We start from the raw sequence: 10,241 nt of genomic DNA on the forward strand, positions 1-10,241 counted from the left end.
TGAAGTGACACCGTCACATCAATCCTCCACAGTTGTGTTGTTTATGTCGCACACCAATAAAGTTAATAGTGGTTGCCTTATGAAGACCACGTCCACATTGATTTGAGACCGCAACCCATTATTTTACACTGCATTCATATGTATATACACACTTTGAACCTTTTTTCAGTTTAGCTCTATATTTAAAAGAAATGTACAGAAATAAGAACAAAAAAATGCCTCCATGAAAAGATTTCTGATTGTTATTTAAACGTCCATGTTATATTATTTTAGTACTCTACTGTAAAGCTGTAGAACCAAAAGAAAGACTCAAAAAAGAATGTGGTCTGTCCCAAAAGTTGGACGACTGCAAAATGAAACTGACAGGTGGTGACAAAAGGGAAAACAAAAGCGAGTTACTTACCTTCATGCACAGTCACCCCACAATTGTCACACTGTATAATCTCATCTGCATCCTCACTGTTGTCACCAAGACAGACACAGCAGATGAGTATGTGCTGAGTGCTCCAGGTCTGGGACCTGTCCTGCAAGGCATCCTGGGAAATTGAGAAAGAGCGCTAGGGTAAATCGACTTCACTGGAGCTCAGATCAGAAAGCTCAATAAAAACCAATTCACAAAGTTCCTGGTAAGTGAATAATCCTTTCACAATCATTTTCTTCATGGTCATATCTTCAGCAGGGCCCTGGCTAGACACTAAACTTCCTGAAGACCCTAGGAGGTGCAGAAAGGACCCATCTGCTGCTGGATGGACATGCAGAGGCAACAAAGGCTACTGGGACTGCCCCTCACATCAACCCTGTGTGGAACATGGTGAGGTTTCAGAGTATCTTGGGGTCTTGTTGAGGAGTGAGAAAAGATGGGACGTGTGATTGACTGGTGGCTCAGTGCAGCCTCTGCATGTGTGGTGGGTATACTGGGCCGTTATGGTAAGAAAGAGCTTCGTAGTCAGTCTGCCACCCATGGACATGAACTTTGGGTAGTGAAATGAGTTTCCTCCGTAAGGAAAATGAGCCGAACCTTGACGTCAGAACTAAGGTACCTATTGAACTGTGATATCTGTCTATGATTACAGCCCTGCTAACCAGCTGAGAACAAGACTGCATAACCACAACTCAATGTCAGCAAAACCAGGGAAGTAATAATGGATTAGTAGTGGAGAGAGTTCAGGGTCAATGAGGCCCTGACCTGGACTCATCACACCAACATCATCACTAAACCAGCAGCTCTTCCTCCTCCACAGATTGAGGAGACTCTGGAGCTAGGGTTAGGGGATAGGCTTAAGCTTCTATAGGTGCCACCATTCAGAGTACCCTGACTGGCTAAACCACATCCTGGTACAACAGAGTCTCTGACCCCAACAGAAAATCTGTGCAGAGGGAACAGAAGGCCTCTGGAGAAGAAGGCCAAAACCGCCTAGCATACATGAAGGAGATCTACAGTCCATCCAGCACTCTGGGAAGACGGCTGATCTGGTTCTAACAGACACTCAGCTGCCCAGTAACACACCAGTTGCTGCCATGTCATTGAAAGTAGTATAGCATCGAGCCTAGAATGCCAAAATCGGGAAGAGTTTTATTCAACAGGCCAGAGGAACATTGAACTATCTGGCCCAAAATACAGGCTGAGTCCGATCTGCACATCTGAACTAACACAATTATCTAACTATTGCGAATTTTATCCATATTTTTATCCAGTTCCTTTTCTATGAGCTGTGGAAAACCTTAGGAAAAAACATATGAACAATAAAACAGCTACTTGCTTGAGCATTAGACCTCTAAAAGTTCTCAGAGGTCAACAGAAGGATTTTAAAGATCTTTCACCGTTATGTAGAAGAGCTCACCTCATTTCCTTTTCCCTGAGACATGCTGTCATTAGTCAGCTCTTCATCAAAACCACTGGTGCTCTTCATCTGCTTCTTCAGCTTTTTCACCTCTTTTTCACTGTCACTGCTCTCACTGTTGTTTTCGTCATCTCCGTCTGTCTTCCCGTCTTCATCTTCATCATCGTCGTCGTCGTCATCGTCATCACCATCATCATTATCATCATCATAGTCACTGGCACTCCCATCCTCCTCTTCTCCATCCCCTCCTTTCTGAGCAGCTGCTTTGCTTTTCTTCTTCGCTGCATTGGGCCTCCAGTCATTATCATCCTCACTGTCATAGTCGTCCATTTCATTCAGGTCCTCCATGGTGGTAAAGTCCAACAGAGGTCGGTTCCTTCGGAAATTCCATTTCTTGGGCTCGGACTGAGACTCTTCTGTGTTCGTGTTGCTAGACACTGATGTAGCTTCAGGGTTTGAACCTGGTGGGGTTTCAGCTTCTACGGTCTTCTTGTTCTTGCGACAACTTTTGGGCGGGGTGGCAGTGGGGTCGTCTTTGATGGAATTGTCTGAAGAAAGAGGTGGCTTGGTCTTCTCCTCATCTTCTGTGAAGTGGTCCTCAGCAGCCAGGTCTTTGACCTCCTCATCATCTATACCATCATCTGCAGATGCAGCATTGTTGGACTCACTTTCTGAGCCCGCAGCACTCACTTTAGACCCTTCCTCATCGCTGCCATTACCTGTACCATCTGATCCTAAAAAACCACAAAGAAGAGAATCATTTCTATTAAAAACTACAGGATAGTAACACTTCTCGCTCTGTCATGAACTCCAGCATGTTCTTCTACAGGTGCACCATCCTCCATTTTGGACGGAGGTTGGAGATACATGACATTAACCTGCTTTTGTTTCTGCTTTAAGTTTGAAGACTTTGTTTTTTTATGGAGATGATTCACAAATAAATCTAACCCTTAAAATTTATTTATCACTGTTTGTTACAGTCAATATTTTTTTGTGGATGAATTACAGAAACCCAGAATCGGAGCCCCAAACAACAACAGTGGAAGGAAACATTCCATTTAACAGGAAGAAACCTTGAGCTGGACCAGGCCCATAAGGAGAGATGAATACATTAAGTTTAGAGAAAGCTGAACGTGAAAACTGTTAGCAACCTTTTATCATCATTTTAATTAAGCGGCATCAGAGCATCATGTTCCACTAAACAATATAGTAATAGTAGACCTCCACCGGTCTCTGCTTTGTTCAGGTACCTCCACAGCTTCATGTGCTGACCCCTGACCCCACAGACTTCCAGGATTTAGTTTTATGCCCAGTAAAAAATTACACTCAATGCTCCACCCAATATGGAGCTTGGCCCATCACAGAGGCTGATCTCTAAAGGGCAGAGATTCTTTTTTTCAGTCCAACAAATCACATGTGTAGCTACACAATCTTTAATGGACGTACATGGGTTAAGTTTGTCATGCTGGGGAAATCCCAAATCCCCGGGTAATGTTTGTACAGCTTCAGCTTGTATAGCGATGTAGCACAGCTTTGTTATTGATCATGGCAGCGTACTGACGAGTTCATGAGCTCCACGGAGAAGAAGAGATTCAGTGGCATATTTCAGGTTATTTATGGCAATATTGCCCGCCTGCGAAGCACTGAGTGGCCTCATTATGAACTTTTCAAATGAATATGCGGCCTCTCAGGGCTGGCTAAACCTCCTGAGTGTCTCCATCTCGGTAGCTGCACCCCCGGTGCCCTCTGCATCCTCCTCGTTTGTCAAGCCTCGCTAATTATGTCGAACAAGCCATGACACACGTCTGTCCCACTGCACTGACTGAAAATATTACAATGTTCCCTAAAAATGACAATATAATATATTTTATGAAACTCAGAGCTGTTAGGATGAACACAAAGTTGGTATTCTGGCAGGAGTTTAAAACAGACACACACTCCTTTGCACAGTGACCTAATGACTGCAGCGGTACATTTCTAAAGACATCTCAGGGGCAGGTCAGACCCGCTGATACAAGGGTAGGTTTTTTTTTTCCCACACACACATTTTTCTTAATGGAATCAACCTCCTCCACTTACCTGAAGAATCTCCCACCTCAAAATCACTGTCATCAGAGCTGTCATAATCCAGGGCATCGAGGAGAGAAGCAGCCAGTGGCTTCACTTGTCTGCGTTTCAAACTTCTATCCACTGGAGAAAGCAAGACAACAAACACACAACAGTTATACCACTTCAAATTAAACACACAAACGTCCCTTCAGTATTTCCTATAACAGTAGAATAGTAATAATAGTATATCAATAGTCACCCATCCTGGTGAAAAGTGAGTCATATTAATGTTACTTGAGTAATATTAATCAACTGGCCTGAAAAACATCATATCAAATACACATAAATTAAAATATTTCACTGGTTATCCATATAGATATGGCACGATGACGACAATGATCATCCCAATAACAACAATAATAATAACAACAACAATAATAATAATACAGGGCTGGAAACAGTCATGTCAACTGAGTCATAAGCAAACAAGTGGCACCATTTTTGGCTATTAATTAACTCCACATGCTGTTTATTACCAAGCAAATGTCAATTTCATTTGGAAAATGCATTTATCGCATCTTCTTTAAGTAACATTACCACTAGCTTTATTAGTACCTACGAGCTTTGACATTAAATTACCCTCCTCGGAGACTCGAAGTCCATTTAAACATAGCTTCGAGCAAAAGACAAACATTTAAGGTCACCTTTTCGACAAAAATATCATTTTCACAGGACACAAGGCAAAGATGGATTAGCATTGTTAGCAATAACAGTGCTAGAGCTAGCTACACGAATAGCTAAGCTATTGGAGCCGATTATTGCCGTTAACTTTAAAAGGAAACGCTTTTAATAAATCATTTAAGAATAAAAGTAAAAATAGCAAAAATATCAACTTACTGTGGACTTAATATTTAATGTAGATAAAAAGGACAGTCTTCTTTTAGCCGCATGATCGCGTGGACAACTGCAGTGACGTCACCGGAAGCTTCAAGAGTGAAAAAACAAACCATTAAAAAAGTGGAAAATTCTTACAAAATATTACACATTTTGTAATATTTACTCACCGTTCATCCACATCAAATGACCAAAAATAACACTGCAATGGTATTGGGCATGCATCATATTATTATTATTATTATTATTATTATTAGTAGTAGTAGTAGTAGTAGTAGTAGTAGTAGTAGTAGTAGTAGTAGTAGTAGTAGTAGTAGTACCGGTAGTAGTAGTAGTCACTCCTCCATGAGGAGACATGAAAATGATGCGCACATAAAAATATACTCCCATCAGTGTTAATGTCTCCTGAGAAGAGCCCCCAGGATGGTGAGCAGAACAGATGATTGGGTGATTGTGGTTCTCCTTGCATGATGACAAATATGTCAGATTGGCCTTTTTTATGTCGTCCCACAAAAGTTTGGAGATATCACAGCTGTCACCTTTGTCATCATCCTTATCAGCATTTCCTGCATTCCCCATTCTTTCTGGTTAATGTACACTGTGGAGGAACTATTGCATATATGAAGTCTCAAGCAGACCTCAACTTATGCAATAAAGATATTGTCTAGAATGTGATATGAGACTCCTACTGTGGGGAGCATGAACTGTAGAATGCATTCTTATTGGAGAAAACAGCCTAAAATAAACATATTTTCCTCTGTCTCCTTTGGGACAGTGTGTGTTTGTTTATAAGGGAATCCTGTTTAAATTCACCATATTAAAAAATATATTTGAAAAAACAAAAACAAAAACAAGAGAAGCATTTACTTCTTGTAATGGCAGCATGAGATTCTTATTTTCTCCAGCCTGAAAATGACTATAAATTCATTGACCTGAGGGAGATTTTAGTTAGGTTTTATTTAATAGCTGCTGAAAATTCAGACTGGCCCATTGGAAAGAGCAGAAATGATGAGGAATATCAGTCAGACCGATGAGCCAGAGGACAGCAACAAATACACAGTGCTAGAATCACACAAGTTTTAGGGAATAAAAACATTTCTGTAAAGACACCTGAGGTTTACAAGCTCATCTGAAGACGAGTAATTACATTAGACGTTATTTATGATTCCGGCAGCAAAAGGAGGCAAGTGTCTGTGCTGATCTACAGCCGTGCACGCTCTCAGGATTCCGCATTTAAATTGGAACATTGGCCGTGTAATTCATGTGACACTGTGTTTGCTGTTTATTTTTCATTACCGACTATACATTTCACTCTTTGTGTAAAGAAAACAGCGTAGCATTGGCTGTGTTAATTCCACATTGTCTTATTAGACTCACACTGTGCACACAAGGCAAAAATTAATTAAATGTGATGAACTTTGACAGAAATACTTTACTATTTAGTGTCTGTTGAACAGCACTTTAAAACCAGCTTTAGTGTTAATTTAATTAGGTGATATTCCGTAACCTGCGTCATGTCGGGTGGACTTCAGGGTGGAATCTTCTTTCACAGAAAACAAAACTGGAATTATAAGACAAGTGGTCACAGAAACTGGCACCAGTAATGGTCCGTCTGGATCATTACGTTTACGTATTTTATACAGACTTCCATCTTTAACACAAATTAAACTAATCACAGCAGCAATTTTGTCTGATTTACGTTATCTGTCCTCATATGGACATATGTTCATACAGCAGCAACATCCACAATCACACGCGACACAAGCATAAACAAGGTTAATATATGTCACATAAAAGCCTATACATTAGCTCCGGCACCTTGACATTATGTTACTGGGCTGTGAAAAAGCGGATCCATTCATTTGCACAGAAGCTTTCTGCTCTGCCACTTTGTGTATTAGGATCTTTCGCTCACTTTCAAACCGTGTCACTATCTGAAATATTCTCCAAAAATGCAGATGGGTTGTGTCTGACAACTTCCAATCTCCTTCAAAATGCACAACTATTTATAAAATTTGCAGACGCTCTCTCCTTCGTGCTCCTCTAGACACTGTCTCCATTTGTCTGATGGATTGGCTGTCATATTCCCACAGTGCAGTGCTTCTTTCCCGTTACAGACGTCTCTCTACTCCTGACTGCTTCCTGCATTTCTTCTCCCTTTTGGTCATACGGCTGTTTCTGTCCTCTCTTAAACACAATTCTAAAGTGCAGTTAAAGAAACGTCTTTCACGAAATTAACAGCTGAATCCTCAAAGATAGAAGAACATTCCTGAGGAAACCATGTTTGGTTTCATTTAACTCCATAAGTCATTAATATTGAAATGTTTTTGAAACTGATTTTGCTGAAAACTAACAACAATTATTCGTAATAGTTCCCTAATCTGACTCATCACATTTTTGTGCACTTTCATGTTCGTGAAAAAGAGCAAAAATTGTCACCATGTTTCTGGTTCTTTTTTCAAACGTCAAACACCATCGCAAATCAAAGATCGTCCCAAGACTGATGTCAACCAACAAAACCAAATTTAAACCGCCTCAACCTGTAAAGCTTAACGTTAATTAAGAAAAAGTGAACGTTAACTGTTTATGGGTTATGGTGAGCTCAAAGAAATGAAGCTCAGGTTCTAAGAAGAACTGTGACAAGGTGTGTGCATGTGCGGGTTTGAGAGAGAGAGAGAGAGAGAGAGAGAGAGAGAGAGAGGAGAGAGAGAGAGAGAGAGAGAGGAGAGAGAGAGAGAGCGAGAGAGAGAGAGCGAGAGAGAGAGAGAGAGAGAGAGAGAGAGAGAGGAGTCTGACCTCATGGACATTGTCTTCCTGGTAAATCTGGTCCCTGCAGCATGGCGGCGTGCGAGCAGCAGCTTATCAGCGCTGACCAGAGTTGCTCTTGCCCGCCGCTACCTCCATCGCCTGAGAGGAAAATAAATTGCACCCAAGCAGTTAATAAGAATAAAAATATATTGCATCAGTCTTGTACAACCATTACAAATACTGCATAGAGATGTGGCTGGTGAGGTCGGTCTGCGTGTGGATGGGTGGGTGCACCTGCATTCCTTGGCACGCTCAGACATCCCTCGTGTCAGATTGAGGGTCGGCCCTCTATCACATGATGAACAGTCGAGGTGATTCTCGCCTCCTCTACAAAGCCAAACAAGCATTTATTTTCTTGGAGTTACACCACCGGTGTCATGGGTGCATATTGAATTTCTGACGAGACCGTGACAATGTCTGTGGAAGGTAATTACATATTGAATGTTCAGCTCCTGGAGGGGAAATCCATCTGTTGGACCGAGAGACCGTACGGACAAATCAGGTTTCTTCGAACCCCAAACCACAGCCTTTTACACTGACGTCGAAACATGTGGCACGCTGCACTGGAGCAGCACTTTGTTAAATCATCTATTTGGAATGGTGCACGTGATGCACCCCCTGTGAAATAAGGATGATGTCACACGGAGCTCCTAACACTGTTTTCCCTACATGTTGCGATATGTTACAGAAAAGCTTTTGGAAAGCAAAAGTAGCCAAATGCAGACCTGTAAATACTCTCAGATCCACCCTAGATCTGTCAAATCATCTAGATTTGGATCAGGGCTGTTGAAAGGATTTTAACATTCATATTGTAGCTTAAAAAGTCTTGAAAGACTTTAAACAGCAGATAAATAATACTGGAGTCACCAGCTAGGAACACAGATTACAGTCAGGATGTTAAATGTGTAATTCAATAGAATTACTTTCCAACTCAAGTCAACAGACTGTTACAAATGGTTTTATTACTCCAGTTTTATTTCCCCCAAAATTTGGATCAGACATGATCCTGTCAGAGTTGACTGAGCTGCGGCTCCTCAGACATATTTCAGTTTCTGGAGATGTTCAAAGCTAATGTAAAGTGTATTTTGATTTCTTAAAAACAGGCCTTTTCTAAGATCACATTGAACCATTGATATCATTTAGTTTAAACTCATCTTCATTAACATGATGAGTAAAACTACTGCTCATCATGAGCAGTAGTTTGAGCTGCGCAATTCTTTAATCAATGCACATTAAATTTAAAGTTTCAGCAAACTTTTAGAAGACAATTTTTACATGTTGTTTGGTCCACTTTAAATGGACCGAGTCCAATTCCTTTGAACCGAAGACAGGAAGTGATTTAACAAAAGCAAAAACCCAAAGAAGCAGATTAGCAGAGGTAGGAAAACTACTACAAACTCTTGTGGGCAGACAGTAAAGGGAACGGGGCCAGAAGACAGGTTTTCTGCTTCATCCTTTTTTCTGCCTGGTCACCACTCCTTTTGGTTAATCCCACCTAAACTAGCAGTTATAGTCATTGCCTAAGGTTGCTCTGGTGGTTTGGTTCACTTTTTAAAAAAATGTGTAAAAGTGACCTAAACCAAATGGTGTGAAAGATTTTACACGTGATTAGTACTGATAGAGGTTAAACGGGTGGTGTTTATGTTAGGTTTTCTAGCCATCTTTTAATCTTTAGTCAGTATGTTTCTAAAACTTTTGCTGTAAAGCTCCTCCAACATTTGTTCCTTCCAGGCTGGACAGCTGTAACTCACTGTATTCAGGATGTCAGAACAATTCTGTCAGAACCTCCAGCTGATCCAAAATGCTGAATGAGAAGTGAGATGACTCCTGTGGCGGCTTCTCTTCATCGGCTGCACATTCAATCCAGAATAGACGTTAAAATCCTTCTGGCCTCCGAGGTCCTCCGAGGCAAATCTCCATCCCATCTGGAGGAGCTCAATCCTCCCAGTAGAGTACTGGTTTGCTCCTGGTTCCCAGAACCTTTAACAGTAGAAGGGATGACCGTCTGAGCCTTGAGTGATGAGCAGGAGGCCTGCTGTGGAACCAGCTCCCTCTTTTAATTGGAACAGACATTATATAAATACAGGTGAATTGAATTTACACACTCATTTTCACACACCTGTGGGACTGATTCACATGACTATTTGGAATAACTAATGTCACGCCTCCACTCATTGCACTAACGACCTCCGCATTCCTGGTGCAACCACTTCACCACCTGTGGGAGGGATTCATATATCAACAATAACAGCAGTGGAGGGAATTGGAATCACTCCCGTCCTGCAGGAAAGACACTTGATTCAACAATGTGATGGCTCTTTGATGAAATGGTGGAACACATTTGTGTCATTCACAATCAGAGACCCGAAATGGTGCGATCCCTGTTTCTTGGTGCAGGATTTTGCACTGTGCAGCTAACAACGGCCGCGGCGCGGCGCGATGCTAACATTCATTTCCTCCTGATTACGTCTTTCTGGTGTCTCTGATTACTCTGAGAGAGCGAGCCGGGCCAGCTCATTTTAGAATACATCATAAACTATTTACACATCATTAGTTTTGTTTTGATCATATTTGTTTGATGAGACGTCTCCCTGGATGGTGACTGCTGCATTATTTACCCCATTTACGGACCCAGGAATGCCGTCCTGT

At 41.5% G+C, this 10,241-nt stretch overlaps 1 protein-coding gene across 9 annotated transcripts in view; it reads right to left on the minus strand.

Moving 5' to 3' along the window:
• Nucleotides 1-4,893, minus strand: part of phf14 (PHD finger protein 14) — a 38,280-nt gene extending 33,387 nt beyond the window's left edge. For all 9 annotated transcript variants that reach the window (XR_008947969.1, XM_057020700.1, XM_057020699.1 and 6 more), the window contains exons 1-4: nucleotides 4,788-4,893; nucleotides 3,921-4,031; nucleotides 1,842-2,575; nucleotides 404-536 (exon numbers count right to left, since the gene is read on the minus strand). Coding sequence is in view for 8 of the 9 variants with exons in the window: in XM_057020700.1 (XP_056876680.1) it covers nucleotides 404-536; nucleotides 1,842-2,575; nucleotides 3,921-4,031; nucleotide 4,788 (979 nt within the window). In the remaining variant the exon portion in view is untranslated. The remainder of the gene's footprint in view (nucleotides 1-403; nucleotides 537-1,841; nucleotides 2,576-3,920; nucleotides 4,032-4,787) is intronic.
• Nucleotides 4,894-10,241: the final 5,348 nt, after the last annotated feature.

This window comes from Takifugu flavidus, chromosome 21 (genome assembly GCF_003711565.1).
Source record: "Takifugu flavidus isolate HTHZ2018 chromosome 21, ASM371156v2, whole genome shotgun sequence".
NCBI lineage: Eukaryota > Metazoa > Chordata > Actinopteri > Tetraodontiformes > Tetraodontidae > Takifugu > Takifugu flavidus.